Here is a 17,105-nt window from a genome sequence, read left to right as displayed (position 1 = left end):
AGGGGAGGGGGGTTTTACTTGGCCGTGCCCTTGGATCAGTTTCAAGGTTTCCTCCCGGGCAGTGATGGGGGCGGAGTTATTATCGCTGTATCGGCATAGTCGAAACGGGAGATGATCGCAACGGGTGGTTTAGTCTCCCTCGGGTGAACCCAATCGCTGTCAAAAAAAAAAAAATTAGTCTAATGGTATCAAGGAATCCTTCCATCCACTAGGTTGTGGCATGGGTTCAAGGGTAGACACTTTTTAAATATTTGTTGAAAATCCGTGTTGGGTGTGGCGGTTGCTTTTAAAAAAATGTCATTTGACATTTTTATGCTCAACTTATTTTATTAAACGCTTATATAAGTTTCAACTTTTAACTTGAAATAAAAGATTCAACTATAAGCTTTCAGGTTTAGCAAACAAGTAGTTCTGCATTGTACATTGTAAGTACGCAGCTCTATTTGATTAGAGAACTAAGTTATACACCAAATGTTTCTAAACTTATATTAAATGTGAAAGCAATTTTAAATGAAAATGTGTGAATTATCCTAAAAATATATTTAAACTAGGGTTATGCTAACATTTACGCTTATGTAGGGGTGTTCATGGTTCGGGTAGAACCGAAAAAAACCGAGGACCGAGGAGGAACCGAACTGAAACCGAAATACCCGAGAATATTTGGTTCGGTCCTTGGTCCATATATTTTGATTATTTCGGGTTTCGATCCGGTCCGGGTCATACCCGAAAAAACATGGTTTTGGACCGAACCGAATCAACCGATATATATATATATATATATATATATATATATATATATATATATATATATATATATATATATATATATATATATATATATATATATATATATATATATATATATATATATACATAATCGTCTTCTCTGGATATATAGCAACTCAATTTCATTGTAGAATTTGCACCATATAGATTCCTTAAAAATATGAGTATATATTACATGTTTTCTTTATAAAATTATTTACTCAATAACTTGACATACTCCGTATAATTAATTTTCTTTGCTTCAATACTTGATTAAAAACTCTATGGTTAGTATATATCTTCTATTTTTTCAATATAATTGTGAATTAATGTCTACGATTTCTTAATACTATATTACAGTTAGTATACATGTATCTTGTATTCTTGTGTTTCTTGTTTTCTTCCTCATTCGATACATCTCGTTGAGAGTAGGTTTTGAATAATCAAAACTTGTACGTGATAACGATTGTAAACAAGTATCATATTAGTTATCATGATATGGTAACTATTATAAACAAGAAGCATTTTATTAGTTATTATCGTGATATAGTCATTTAAAGTCTTGATTATTACTTTGATTATAAACTTGGATTAGTTTTATCTAGATCTTGAGTTCTTTCATTTTTGTATGTCATATATTGATAATTATATGAAGCGAGTCGTAAATATGGTAATAAAAGAGTACTCCGTATAATATATATCATTTTTCCCAAAAGCATATAAACGGGTCGGGTTTTTACCCGAACCGTTTGGACCGACGCTAGAACCGGACCGAACCGAACCATATCTTTATGGTCCAGTCCTCGGTTCCTATTTTCATACAAATTCGGGTTTCGGTCCGGTCCGGATATTGTCTGGTCCGATCCGGGTATGGACCATACACAACCCAACTTATGACACACTTTAAAAAGCATAGATTAATCCTAAACTTTCTATATAAAAAAATATTGCATTAAACGCATAGTTTATTTTATAAGGTTTTATGTTTTTTAAATGCATTTGAAGTTATTTAAGTAAAACTTGATAGTTGTTAATATGTGTCACGGGCAATGTGTTATAGCCATGGGCACACCACACATGTTAGCATTTTCTTTAAATTATCCAAAAAACATGTATAATATATATTACTTTGTATCTTGAAGATGTTATAGAGAGTAAATGTTTGCAGTTTAATATATTTTCAGGCTTCTTGTTGGTTCAAATGATGTAATAATGTCAATTCAAATAATTCAAGATGTCAATTCAAATGAATATGAATATGCATCAAATCACATTTTAAATAAAAGCCTCCTAAAAATTTGGTGTAAGGCATGAGGCTCATATTTGACTCAAATTTGAATTTCGTTTTCGAATTGATCATTCATTTTATTGTATTTAAATTCGGTTTAACCTAAAACCGAATTTAAAATCAAAATAAACTAATAGATGCGTAGGACATTAAGGTAGACTACTTTCCTTCTGGTGATGCCTTTACCTGTCGTCACCTTTCCCTTTTACTTATTGGTTTGGCTATTTCAAAAGATTTACTTCGGCAAGATATTGAACCATTTTTTTTTTTTTTTTTGTTAAAGTGGAAATTGCACTCCCTAGACAAGTACACGTAATTAGGTTATGTTAAATCAATTAAATATATAAGCCAAAAATCGGTTCTAAAATCAAAAGTGTATATCAAATCAATCTGTTGTACTTTTTTTTTTTTTTTTTTTGGATATATTATGAATTTTTAGGCTATTTCGGCTTTAACTATTACCAAAACGAATTTAAATTTGGTTTCAGTTCGGCATCAACTTCGAAAATGAATTAGATTTTGGTTACGGTTTTACATTGAAATTTTCAAAACCTAATAAATCGAGCTGAATAAACTTAATAACGACCAACCAATGAACACCCTTACCTAATAGATCATGTACAAAAAGATTCTAATGCAACAGTCAGTGATGAAACTTTGCACAACAAAGGATTACAACATCATATATATTCAGTGAAGTTTGCTAAAGCTATAACAATAACTCTCAGTTCGCATTATTCAGCTGAACTCATTTGCAGACTTCAGCTTGCTCCTTCCTCTACAAAGAATTTCAGGGAAGAAATACAACAATTTTTCTAAATGACTGTTCCTGTACAAGTTATACATCACCTCATTAACACACAGGTTGGGTTGACCCAAAACATTCTAGTCCAAAAACGGGTCAAACATGATTACAAAAATTGAATAATTTCGATATAATTTTCTTTCTTAGAATTTAGTACACTATGGACTTTTCAACCCGTTTGAACCTTTTCATATTTCCTTTATATATATATATATATATATATATATATTATGTATCTTATTTTATTTGTTAGAATAAAACTACTAACCCACCCATGAGTAAGTAAATTTACCTTGAAGAGTTATCATTTAAATTCTGTTTTTCCAACAGACGAAAGCGCAAGCCGAAGTTCCTTCACATGATTACTCATACCATTCATGTTGTAAGCTTTAATCATGGTTCTGTAAGTGATCTTATCAGGTTGACATCCTTTCTTTTCCATCATCGATAATACACCTTTCATTTCAGCCAAACACCCCATCATACCATACGCATCAACTAAACAGTTAAAAAAAACCGTATCAACTGTAACATCCGAACTCTCAATGTATCTCAAAAGCCCCCCGATTTTTTCAGCTTTTCCAGATTGAGCATAACCTCTTACAAGTGAACAAAGTGTTACACAATTCGGCTTAATGCTTTCAGATTGCATTAACCTAAATAGAAATTCCATTTGGGTCAGGTCTCCGGCCCGCCCAAATGCATCTATGACTATGTTGTAAGTTACAAGAGTCCATGTGAAATGGTATTTCTGCATGTATTCCATTACAGCACTCATTTTCTTATAATTACCCGTTTTACCGTATGAATCCAAGAGTATATTAAACGTTTTAATGTTAGGTTGAATTCCTGCACTAAGAAACTTCTCGTAGCACTTTTCCATTGTTTCTATTTGGCCACTGCCACCAAACGCTCTTAATGTCGAATTCATGGTCCAAACATCGGGCTTACATTCCCTTTGACGGAGCATTTCCACAAGTGTTGATTCCATATCCACAAATCTGTAGGGAAAAGTCAAAAACATCAACAGTCACACTTGGAGGTGGCAAAATGGACAAGTCAGGCAGGTTGGGAAACGGGTCAAATGAGTTTATCCAAAACAACCATTTATCCAAAACTTCCAATAATGATATTATTTATAAAATAAATAATCTAGCTTCCTACTTCTAATCTAACTTCTAACTTCTACAATAAAATAAAAGCAATATCCTATTCACTTTCTACAAATGCAGTACAGTTTTTCAACCATTTGATGCGATAGATTAACCATTTCTTACCAAAGTAGGTAACTGTATGGTAAATGTTGTCTTCAATACAAAACAAAATATGAGTAATGGTGTATCCTAGGGGATACACGCATAAAAACACCATTTTTATACAGAAAAATGAATCAAAGAGCACAAAAGATAACAATATTTGGCGGTTTTTAGCATATGCCGCCCAGCGTCATGCGTAAGCCCTGCAGGCAGCTTCTATGCTTAAGCCCTTTCACTAAGCGCGTGAGCGGCACTCAGCCACGTCAGCACACGCCACCGACCTTCCGGATACTTCGCATAACAGAATTAATCAGCGATTGACACGTGTATCCCGAGAATTTCGGACATTCTAAGCCTATAAATAGACCCCTTGGGTCACCACATTTCACATCGGAACTTCAGTCAGTCAGTCAGTCAGAGAGAAGTACATTTTCTCTCTCACACAGTTCTTTCTCACTCTAAACGCACATTAGCTGCTTAGCAGCAATACGCTAGACGGATCAATTACATATTGATCTCCAGACTGATTGAGGCTACCCCACGGATCTCACATCCGTGTTCCGGGTCTGCAGAGATTATTTCTCGAGGGCAAACATCAGTCGGCATCATACGCTCCACGCTAAGTAGCTATTGTCTTGTACTGGTACCTTACAGCCGCTATACGGAAAATTGTACCAACAATGAGCATGTAACTAATGTGCATAAATAGCTACAGTTTATAATTTGGGAAAAATGGTAACTTTCTCACTTACCTGGCCCGTTAGAGAAAAACATACCCCAAATTAACCCGTTCATTAGCAGATGGATCAAATTAGCCACCACCTAATGGAATATCTATTTAAAGAAAGGTTACCTTTTTGCTTTGCCATACGCATCAATAAGTGTGTTATAAGTAACAGTATTGGGCTTGACTCCTTGCGAGACCATCTCAGAAAGAAGAGATTGCACTTTATCGAATTCATGAAAATGAAGGCACGATTTTATGAGAATTGAATACGTGTATACATCTGGATGACAGTTAGGAGTGTTTCTCATCTCGTCTAGTATTGAAAATGCTTTTTTAAATAGTCCGCTTCGACTATAGGCAGACAAAAGAGCGGTGTAAGATTCTTGGTTTACAATACAACCTTCATCGATCATGGCCTGAAATAAGGAATGTGCTTTCTCAGGTTGTTTACATTTTCCAAGCATCACGATAAGTTTCACGTATATCGCAGAGTTAGGCCTGTACCAAAGTTGTTCACGCAGTAGTTCAAAAACCTGAAAAGGTAAAGAAATAGATAAATTATTCAATTGCTCGATGTATGGACAATACACACACATAATATTTAATGTAATTGTTTGAGTTCATCTGCATTTAGACGAAGGTTAAAAGGGCAATTGTGACACTCAATCTAATATCAAAAAAGCAATTTTGCATCATTAATTATCTGAAAGGCCCTTATACGCCACTAAACATAGTCCGTTAGGGCACATTTGTGCTTTCAGTTGTTTAGTACATAGGCGTACTTGATACAAAATACCGCCCAAATTGACCCACTTATATGTAAATGAACTATAACTGCAACTTTGAGTCAATCAAGCATTTCTTCCCTTTTTATTTTGCAGGAAAGGCTTAGTAGTTGTTCATTTTACGTTTAAAGGTATATTTGATGCATTATTTCCTTGTGCACACCAGTAATTATTAAGCCAGGTTTTCAGGTGAAATTATTATTTGTGAAATTGTACAGCGTGTGTACAAAGCTACATACTAATCCAGCCTTGTATGTTATAAAATTTTCTTGGATAGTAGCATAACCTAATTGTTGCTTTAATACACTTAGAATAGCCATTCTGAAGTTAGGGTTTTGGGTAAAATCACTATAAAGAAATGAGGGTTAGTTTCAAATGTATACTCCTTATATTTATTTCTTACGAGTTTGGAATAACAACCTGCAACTCAGTGATGTCAGCATGCTATCTAGCTTCATCTATTTAGCAGACTTGAGATGGAGACCGAGTCAAATTGGTTTCAGACTATAACAAATAGATTATAGAATATTGGTAAGCGACCAAACAGGTTAGGTCAAAATGGTTTCAGGTCATAAAAGTAATGGAGCTGCTAAAGTGTAGCATAAAAACCCCCATGGTCATTCATGTCTAGAATTGTTTTTACATAATATAATACGTCAAATTTTATAATAGAAATATGTATTCCATTCTCCACATGGAACACACTCTATATTACAAATTTGACAATAGCAAGTACAGAAAACTGTATCTTCACCAAAAATTAAACAGCATATACACACTTTACGGACGCCAAAATTGTCCTTTTAAGCTATGGGTAAAAGATCAGTGATACAGCATCATGTTAACATTGAATAACTACGTGTGAACGAAAAGTTAAAAGATTATAAATTTAAATATTCTTATAAGATGTTACGTAAAGCTAACATGACATATGAATTTAACATTGAGGGGTGATTACTGATTAGGTAAAATTTAATTTAACATCTTATCAGCTTGTTAAGATTAAAAAGGTCAATAAGCTCAATTTCAACAGCTTATGAGCTAATAAGATTCTACTTATGCTTTATTAAAGCCCATAACTCAAGTCAATAAATCATTAAACCCTTCAGTATATAAACATTAAGCAACACTACAAATTTCCCTAAATTTGAAATCAAAACAATTGAGTTTATCTAACAAACCTAGAATTTCAATAAACAACAATAACTTAAAAATAAACACATCAAAATTAAAATATAATTGCAAATTTAATTAATTAACCTTAAGAGCAGATTCCCAACGCAGAGCAGTGATGCGTTCATGAAGTGCTTCAAGAACAGTTCCTGGAAACAATCTGGTTGAACCTTTTTTCTTTTCAATCACAGCTTTTGTTGCTTCTCTTCTTAATATTACTGATATTGCTTTTTGTGATGCTATTTTTTTATTTACTGTTTCTTTTCTTTCTTTCCTTATTGTTTCATCATCAACTGGTAACGATTCGTGATTGACAGTAGTGAGTCCGGTTAAGTGTTTGTTTTCCGGTAACCGATTAAACTCCGGCGGATAAGGGTTCGCCGCCGGTCCAGGGAGTGTTACCATGGGGATGAGGTTTGTTTGTTTTACAGTTTTGTGAAGAGTGATATTTGGTTTGGAAATGGTGATATTTTTTGTTTTTGGGGTTTATGTAGTTGGGGACTTGGAATTATTTGTTACACTTGTACCCCTTCTATTTTTGAACGATTGATTTTTTTGGCCGTTGAAGAGTTTGGAGCAATGTTGTAAAAAAATTACTCGTCGATTAATTCCTAATTATTCATTCTTAAGAACAATTCGTTTTGATTTTCCAAAGTCCATTTAATTAATTAGTCAACGTCGATTAATGGGTCAAAATCAAATCTGCTAATCAAAGTCAGTTAAAGTCAAACTTTGTAAACATTTTAATTGAATTTAGACTAGACCTTTAAAGTTTTTATACAAAATGAAAATTTTAGATAATTATGTTAAATTTTATGTTTATATTCATGAATTTTTTTCTATATTTACACATATAATATTTGAAATTTAATATTTAAATGTATAAAATACAATATGATTAATCTCCGATTAATCCTCGAATTTTCGATTACTCCTTCTAAAGTCCTGACCGATAAATCTTCGAATAACGATTTTTGCAACCTTGGTTTGCAATTTAAAGTTGAACCAAAATTACCTCATAAAAATGGAACATGAAACCACAACTTGACAAGTATAATTAAATCTATCTATCCATCTATCTATACATACATATACATATATATATTATATATTATTAACATTAAAATAAATTAATAATATAATCATTAATATATGTCTTGTGTATATTTGTCACATGTCACCACCATATTAAATTTTTCACTTGTCACAATGTCACTTTCCTAAATATTTATAATTAAAAAATGTCAATTATATATAATTAATTATAATTATATAATTATAAATTATAATATAATATCTCACAATTATATGATAGTCAATTTCAAAATTGGTGGTTTACTTTAGTTTGAATTTATTTTTTTTTTTTGTCAATATTATATGATAATCATGATGTTTTTGAAATTCAGTCAACGTTTTTAAATACCATAATCATTCGATACTATTAGACGTATATTTTTTTGATCAATAACAAAGCCCGATATTTACATTTGCGAAAACATAAATTTACAACTTTCGTGCAATGCACGAGCTTATAAAACTAGTTTACATATAAACAGTCAAAACAAAAGGATGTCAAAAAGTCGTTTTGGATCAATTGTAAGCTACAAACCAGTATCTCAATTTTAAGCTATAAACGAGTGGTTGGGGTGTCATTTTAAAGGCTTATAAAAGTTTAAAAATAGAGCTTATTATTTTAATGAGGTATAAGTTTAAGTTTTGTTTTGTAGAATATAAAAAATAGAGCTTAACGAGGAAAATAAACACGCGCTTTGTTGCTGGATGGTTTCAGTCGGTTAACGGTCAACAATTTTGGTCGATTAGAGGCCAGTTAATTGAACGTTTAAAAAATAATAAATAGAAAAAGAAATTGAATAAAAGGATGTAAAGAAAATGGGGAAAAGAAGGTTGTGAAAAAAGGGGGAAAACTTTTTTCACCGATCGGTTAACGGTCGGCAGTTTTGATCGCTTAATAGTTGGTTAATTCGACATTAGAAAATAACATGGAAAAGGAAGTCAATAAATAGATTATAAAGGCAAGGGGAAAAAAATGTTGTGAAGGAAAGGGGAAACAAAAATTTTCACAAATAAAAAAGAATAAATATGTTTACCAAAATACTTTTTAAATTTACAAAGTTGCTATGGTGAATAGTGAGACCCTCATGGGATTTAGTATATTTAGTAAAGTAATAATAATATCAATGATAAAGAGTATTGCTTAAAAATTAAGCTCTTCTTAGATAATTTTTTTAAAAAAGTGGAGCGGGGTTATTATCGCTGTATCGGCATGGTCGAAACGAAAGATGATCGTAACGGGTGGTTTGGTCCCCCTCGGGTGATCCCAATCGTTGTCCAATAAAAATGGAGCTCATGAATACTAAAATTATTATAATTTTATACAGAGTACTTTTTTGTTTAAATATTTAATTTTATATTTGGATTTGAATTCGGATTCTTTTAAGTTAAATCAAGTCGGCTCTAGTTACTTTTTCAAACATTTCAAAAAAATATATGTAATGTATTCCAGTCAGTGGCGGATCCAGGATTATTTTCCTATGGGGGCAAAAATTTACTAAAATTATTTGAATTTTAAAAATCATATAAAACAACGTTATAAAAACATATTATTATAACGCCTTTGCATTCTAGCAATAAATTGTTCTTATAGGAACTCACAGGACATAGCTCCTAAGTTTCTCAAAGAGATAACTTATAAATGCTATCAAAAAGTAATAATAACAGGTGCAAGACTCGAACCTCCAACCAGTTTGTTATTAGCGGCTTACATCAACCAGCTGATCCAAGGACACTTTGTTATACATTTCTTCTATATATTATATAACCTGATAGTTACGCACAGTTTTATCGCATTTACATAAAAAATTATTAAAATATTTTCGATCGCTGGGGGCGGATGACCCCGGTTGCACCATGCTGGATCCGCCCGTGATTCCAGTTAAACAATTCACAATAGACTTGCTACTCCATATTTTCTCCTAGGTGCTTTTTGCAATAGCTATTTAGTCTTTTAGTCTTTAACACCATAACAAAACATCAAGTGATCAAACACCAAACTTTACAAGCTACAGCCTACAGATAAATATGTATCAATATAACAACCATGTGGTAGTGATGCCATACCCAGGCAGAGGCCATTTAAACCCATTAATAAACCTCTGCAACCTCCTCTCAACTCACTGCAACCGCACCACTCTTTTCACCATCATCCTCACCCAAGAATGGCTCACCATTATCGAATCCGATCCAAACCCACTTACCAACATCCAATTCCTAACCATTCCTAACGTCATTCCATCCGAGATCAACCGGGGAACAGATCCTATAGGCTTCTTCATTTCTGCACAAAACAATATGGAAGCTCCTTTTGTTCAGCTTCTTGACCAAATTGAACAGTCAGTGAATCTCATCATTGCTGATGCTACTTTGAAATGGACAATAGATGTTGCTAATAGGAGGAATATCCCGGTTGCAGCGTATTGGCCGATGTCTGCTTCTATGTTTACTATGTGGTACCATGTAGACTTGCTTAAGAAACATCAACACGTATATGTCGATTTATCAGGTTAATTTTGCTGTTACTATTACTATAATTTATTTGATTTAATCGAACTAATAAACAGCCCTTGATAAACGGGTAAACAGATAAAGTTTTCGCCGTTCAGACTATCCGAAAATGGTGTATTTTTACTCTTATGTAAGTTGACTAACCTTGTTATTTCGTCCCTTTTCCCTTTCTTTTTTGCACATCAGTTTGGGATCACCAGGGGACTTAACCACCCACGCGTTCATCTCTCATAGTTTCATAACCCGCCCCCAACTACTGCCGTGGAGAAAACCGGACCAATCTGAGGGCATGACCGGTAAAACCCCCCTCCCCGCTGCCCTCGCACTAAGCGAAAGACGACCTGGGTGGATACTTTAGGTCAGAGATCATATTTAGTGCAATGTTGCAGCCCAGCGGAGTCGAACTCCTGACCTCTCGCTAGGTCCAGCCACTAGGCTATCTTGAGATTGTTTAATATACAACGCTTTTAAAGTTATAACATAAACTTTTGTCATTGAGACAGAAAGAGGAGAAGAATACATAGATTATATACCAGGCTTATCTCCAATGAAAGTAGCAGACTTTCCGGTGGTTGACCGTGGACTCCATGATATCTTACCCGATCTGGTCTCCGTAAGCAAAAAGGCTCAATCTTTACTATTAGCAACCATCTATGAACTAGAACCTGAAGCAGTTGATGCCATTAAACACAAATTTAAGATACCTGTTTACACCGTTGGCTCAAACATACCCAACGTGCGTCTCCAACCTACCGTCCCTTTAAATGAACATAGTTACATCTCATGGCTAGACTCCAAGCCTCCAAGATCCGTTCTCTACGTTTCATTGGGAAGTTATCTTTCAGTTTCAAGTACTCAAATGGATGAACTATTAGCCGGGTTAAAGCAAAGTGAAGTGAATTTCTTATGGGTTGCAAGAGGAGAAGCATCACAATTGAGCACTAATAGTGGGAGTAATGGCTTGGTAGTGCAATGGTGTGATCAGTTAAGGGTGTTGTCGCATTCATCGATAGGAGGGTTTTTGACTCATTGTGGTTGGAATTCAGTCAAGGAGAGTGTGTTTTCAGGTGTGCCAATGTTAACTTTTCCTATAACGGGCGAGCAAATTATTAATAGTAAAGTGATTGTTGACGATTGGAAGAACGGGATAAAAGTGAAGAGTGGGAGGAATGTGGTGAAGAGTGATGAGATTGTTGCGGTTGTAAAGAGGTTGATGAATTCGTCGAGTGTTGAAATGAAAGAGATAATGGAACGAGTGAAGAAACTAGAGGTTGTTTGTCGAGAAAGCAATGTTGAAGGAGGTTCAGTTACGAAAGACATTGATTGTTTCATTAGCAACAGTTTCCCTGCTTCCAATTAGAGGCTCGACTACTAATCAAGAGTTGTCAATGCTTGTTTCGTTAAACTTATGGATATGTAATTTTTCTACATGTAGATTTGCTATATAGTTTGCAACTAAATGAGAAGGGTATTCAAGTTAATTGAGGGTGCGTTTGATAAAACTGAATGATTTAGTGTTAAATGGTTCAGAATCTGAATGGTTCAGAGCCTCTGAATGAAAATAAGCTGTTTGATAATCATTTAGAATGAACGATATGAACTAAGTAAAACTACCTTATTAACGTGTTACTTTAATTAATATATATATATATATATATATATATATATATATATATATATATATATATATATATATATAGTGGTAGGATTAAGAGGGAAGTAACCATTCGGGGGGAAGCGGGGGGAAGCAAAAACTTTTTTTTTTTCGTTTTTTGGAAAAACTTTGTTCACGAACATTATAGATGAGATGAAAATATGAACATTTAGTAGAGACACTTTGTGATAAATATTTTTATTTTGGCGGGAAAACGCTCGAAGAAGTAATATATAACAATTATCGTGTTTTTCGAGCGTATTTTGAGGTTTTAACTATTGGGGTTTAGATATTAGGGTTTAGAAATTTAGGGTTTAGGGTTTAGATTTAGGATTTAGATTGAGTTTTTAACACGAACGGTTTAGAGTTTAGAGTTTAGGGTTTGGTGTTTTGGGTTTATGGAATAAACCCAAAACACCAAACCCTAAACCCTAAACTCTAAATCGGGCTAAATTTTACTTCACAAAACATGAAAAAAAAAACGTTCATATTCTTCACGAACAATATTATCTTGAATGTTATTTTTGTCGATCGTTTTCCCGCCTAAATAATAACATTCATCACGAAGTGTCTCTTCTAAATGTTCATATTTTCGTGTGATTTTGATGCCGGAAAAAAAAAATTTAAAAAAAAACGAAAAAAAAAAAATTTTATTTGCTTCCCCCGATTGGTTACTTCCCCATTGATCCTGCCCCTATATATATATATATATATATATATATATATATATATATATATATATATAGGGGCAGGATCAATGGGGAAGTAACCAATCGGGGGAAGCAAAAAAAATTTTATTTTTTCGTTTTTTTTGAAATTTTTTTTTCCGGCATCAAGATCACACGAAAATATGAACATTTAGAAGAGACACTTCGTGATGAATGTTATTATTTAGGCGGAAAAACGATCGACAAAAATAACATTCAAGATAATATTGTTCGTGAAGAATATGAACGTTTTTTTTTTTTTTCATATTTTGTGAAGTAAAATTTAGCCCGATTTAGAGTTTAGGTTTTAGGGTTTAGGGTTTGGTGTTTTGAGTTTATTCCATAAACCCAAAACACCAAACCCTAAACCCTAAACCTTAAACTCTAAACTCTAAACCGTTCGTGTTAAAAACTCAATCTAAATCCTAAATCTAAACCCTAAATTTCTAAACCCTAATATCTAAACCCTATAAACTCTAATATCTAAACCCTAATATCTAAACCCCAATAGCTAAAACCTCAAAATACGCTCGAAAAACACGATAATTGTTATATATTACTTCTTCGAGCGTTTTCCCGCCAAAATAAAAACATTTATCACAAAGTGTCTCTACTAAATGTTCATATTTTCATCTCGTCTATAATGTTCGTGAACAAAGTTTTTTCAAAAAACGAAAAAAAAAAAAAAGTTTTTGCTTCCCCCGAATGGTTACTTCCCTCTTGATCCTACCACTATATATATATATATATATATATATATATATATATATATATATATATATATATATATATATATATATATATATATACTTGTTAGTTAAGTGATCAGGATATGATTTCAAGACAATATTACAAAAAATTTAGACTCTTAATGGTTAAGAGAGTGTTTCTGCTCTGAATGGTTCAGAGCTTAATTCTGAGTCATTCAACACCATATGTCATTCAGAGGTCAGAAACAAACACAATGAATGCTTAATGATTCAGCATTCAATGCTGAATCATTCCATTAAGAGGTAAACAAACGCACCCTGAATTCAAGTTCAAGAGAATGATAAGTACTCGTAACTTTTAAGAGAAGAGTATCTTAAGCTATAATATAATATTAATATGAATATAAAAATGAAATATGAATATGAAATTAGTAGGGTTCGATTAGCATCGAGATTGAGTTTCATTTTTATTTATTAATTTTTTTAAAAAAAAAGGAGTCATCAGTATCAGAGTGAGCAAGAGTAGTATAATTTTCTCTGTTTTAGCCAAGGTAAACCACTAGAGACTCTTTGTTTTCCTCGTATTAAGTCTTGGGAAAGGGTTGTCTTATCTATGTCTTCTAGAAAGAGAGCAACTTTTAAATTAAGTGACAAAGAAACAACAATTTTATTTTATACTCATTAAATTAAAGGTTATACAAAAACGGATATAGAAAGTAAACGGGCCCTAAAGAGCTTCACCAATACAAAAAATGATTTAAAAGCTTTTTTGCATGCTATATCATTTCTTATTAAGAAAACTTTTTGATATTGACTAATGTTTCAATCTAAGAAAGGCAAAGCCTTATCAAAAGCTATATTAGAATATAAAAGGATGATTCACTGGAAATTTATATGCAAAAAAGTTTTAGAGCAAACTTGAAAAGGTTTTTCTTTTGGTCAAAAGAATTTTCTTAAACTCATGTAAAAACACATTTGAAAAACCCTTTATTGAAGGTACTAAATAACAGATAAGAAGTTTGATAGTTTCAGAGGAAGAATAAACAATCATGGACCTGCCTGTTCAAAGCAGCGGTTGGCCATCTGGTTTTTATTATCAATCTGTTACCAAAGGCTCCAATCACACAGACTGGTAGTAGGTCAGCAGCAGATATATAATGTAACACAAAATACAATTAATGGAAGGGTTCAATGATAATATGCCCCACAGCATATAGTGTGTATTCTTAATAGAAACAAGGGAAAAAAATGATTTTATTTTTTAATTTTTGGGCAGTTTTTGTGATCATCATCCCATCCTCGAAACTCAAAACAATTGAAATAACACAGGTCTCATCCTCCCAAAACCTGCAATCACAACAAATGGGTTAACCGTTATTTAAAAACAGACAGGTGCATATTTCTGTATATTTATTTCAGCAGCATTAGAGAAAAGGTAACACCATGACTCTACTATACAGCCACAAGGTTATGAAATAATTTAACAAAGATTATATATACTTGGATTAGCATACATTGTTATGTCATGGTATTCGTTTCACACGACTGTCTGTATAAAGTTGAAACTGGGGTTATAATTAGGCCAGTAATCGAACTAAAAGAACACGAACAAATCATGTTGATCATTATTAATAAAGTTTTTATCGAACATATAAATGAATAAATGAATAAAATATTGTGTTCAAGTTCGTTCGCTAAGATAACAAGTTTGTTCACGAACGCAAACGTGTGAACGCCAACGAAGGCAAAAGAATGAATATATTAAATTGCATTCATTTAATATATGTTAAAAGAACACAAATGAACCTAAACAAACATCACACATGCATTTCACCACAATACAGGACGACCTGCAACTTTATCGCAAGACAGTACATGTTACTCACTAGCATCTTCCAACGCGAAAAATACACATCTATACAGCTAAGAGTTAAGAATGCTTGTAAAACATGTGTTTACGACTAGCGTTCAAGTTTTCAAGCGTACTTAGAATTAGAAGGACCAACGTGACACTTGCAAGACCAGAGGAGGCGTAGAGAATAATGTGTACTACCCTAAGCAAACAACTTGGCATAAAGCACACATTTGATACAATTTGGATAGGGAATATCGCCTAACACTGAAGCATGCACATCGATTAATCAAGTGGGATAATACGTACTGAACAGGATAAACTAATTATTAGCTTCAATAAAAACCAATCATATAAAATATCAGTTTCATTACTTGTATATTACACCACCAAATTAAGAATTAGAAATATTATAAGTCAATGTTTTCCATTATTCTCAGCAATGATGTAATTATGATATAATCAGTGAGATCCGATCATCGGATTCGGATCTTCATACAAGTAAACCGATTAATAACAATAAATTAATTAAAAAAATGTATACCTGATTGAATTGATTAATGACCACCATGTTCTTTGGCATGTTGCTGATGCTCGAGATGACGTCGCTCCTCAGGAAGAGCAACGAGATAAGAGAAGATCATACCACCAAAACAAACATGATAAAGAGGTACGATTGAATCAGTTTGAATGTATTTGGCATGATAATTTTCTAACCATCTCGCGAAGAAATTTTTGGCGTTGCTTGGTGTAAAATCCTGTCCCACTTTCGACGGAACCTCGCTCACCTTCATTCCCCTGATTTCGCTGAAGAACTTTCTCATCGCCATTTTCTTTTTTTGATCTAATCTGTGAAACCCTAATTCCTTTGATATTCGAAAGGGGGAAAAACTGGTGGCTTTTGCGGGTCGTATTATTCGTAGGTTATTATTTTCGAGTAAATTACATCAATTGCCCACGTGGTTTGTTAATATTTTCATTTTCTACCCTTCTTAATTAATTTGTTACTTTTTGGCATATTTGACGATGAAAGCGCTTATCTTTTGTAAATTGTAATTTTTGTTATCTTTGTACTCCGTAATTCATAATTGTCTCATACTCTCTCATAGTCTCATTGTCAAAACTCAAAACTAATCTAGTAATCTTCAAAATAAGTACAAGGTTGTCCTTATGATTTTGTACGGAGTAATTAAAATTTGTTAATGTTCAATTTGGAGTGTTTTGGCATTTTACAATATTTTTTTAAGCTATCAATCGATTAAAGTTATATGGGTAGCGATAAAGGGCAACAAAAGATGAAAATACCCTTAATGTTTGAAGGCCCCAAACGCACTTGCACGAAACCTTTTGCACATGACTAGCCTAAGGGGGTTGGGTTGAGGGGTGGGGGTAATATTTGATTTGAAATCGTTTAAAGTGGATACCGAGTCGTAACCAAACCAAAAAAAATTTCACACTAAATGTAAAAATGGTTTTTGGATCGAGCGAAACCGAAAACTGATTTTGAATTCGGTTTTCGGTTCGGTTTTTGGTTTTAAAAATTTGAATTTAATTAACCGAAAACCGAATATAAAACCGGATTCAATTTATACTTTACATAAGTATTTTGTTATCTTCTTGGCAAGGTTGGAGAATTCGGATCTCGGGGAGATCTCGTTTCGACTTTTTTAGGGAGATTTGGGCATCTCGGAATAATTTCGGAGAAATCTCGGACGTTGATTTACGTTGACTTTATAGTTTTTTTAATAAAAATATACATAAAAACATAAATATATGAATATTTATATACGTTTTTACGAGA

At 33.0% G+C, this 17,105-nt stretch overlaps 3 protein-coding genes across 3 annotated transcripts; 1 reads left to right on the top strand and 2 right to left on the bottom strand.

The window, feature by feature from the left end:
* Nucleotides 1-3,162: 3,162 nt before the first annotated feature.
* Nucleotides 3,163-7,204, bottom strand: LOC139879817 (pentatricopeptide repeat-containing protein At5g48730, chloroplastic). Its single transcript, XM_071865449.1, has 3 exons — nucleotides 6,887-7,204; nucleotides 4,968-5,374; nucleotides 3,163-3,859 (listed from the first exon to the last, which is right to left on the bottom strand). The coding sequence occupies exons 1-3, from the start codon at nucleotides 7,202-7,204 to the stop codon at nucleotides 3,163-3,165; spliced, it is 1,422 nt and encodes a 473-aa protein (XP_071721550.1).
* A 2,616-nt stretch (nucleotides 7,205-9,820) lies between these two features.
* LOC139843611 (UDP-glycosyltransferase 87A1-like) lies at nucleotides 9,821-11,741 on the top strand. Its single transcript, XM_071833725.1, has 2 exons — nucleotides 9,821-10,379; nucleotides 10,885-11,741. The coding sequence occupies exons 1-2, from the start codon at nucleotides 9,899-9,901 to the stop codon at nucleotides 11,739-11,741; spliced, it is 1,338 nt and encodes a 445-aa protein (XP_071689826.1). The 5' UTR covers nucleotides 9,821-9,898.
* A 2,967-nt stretch (nucleotides 11,742-14,708) lies between these two features.
* Nucleotides 14,709-16,216, bottom strand: LOC139879801 (uncharacterized). The gene is made up of 2 exons (XM_071865448.1): nucleotides 15,849-16,216; nucleotides 14,709-14,799 (listed from the first exon to the last, which is right to left on the bottom strand). The coding sequence occupies exon 1, from the start codon at nucleotides 16,132-16,134 to the stop codon at nucleotides 15,862-15,864; it is 273 nt and encodes a 90-aa protein (XP_071721549.1). The 5' UTR covers nucleotides 16,135-16,216; the 3' UTR covers nucleotides 14,709-14,799; nucleotides 15,849-15,861.
* Between the last annotated feature and the right edge of the window lie 889 nt (nucleotides 16,217-17,105).

This window comes from Rutidosis leptorrhynchoides, chromosome 1 (assembly GCF_046630445.1).
Source record: "Rutidosis leptorrhynchoides isolate AG116_Rl617_1_P2 chromosome 1, CSIRO_AGI_Rlap_v1, whole genome shotgun sequence".
In the NCBI taxonomy this organism is placed as follows: Eukaryota; Viridiplantae; Streptophyta; class Magnoliopsida; order Asterales; family Asteraceae; genus Rutidosis; species Rutidosis leptorrhynchoides.
The sequence above is the reverse complement of the archived record's forward strand: the minus strand, read 5'-3'. Positions and strand labels throughout refer to the sequence as shown.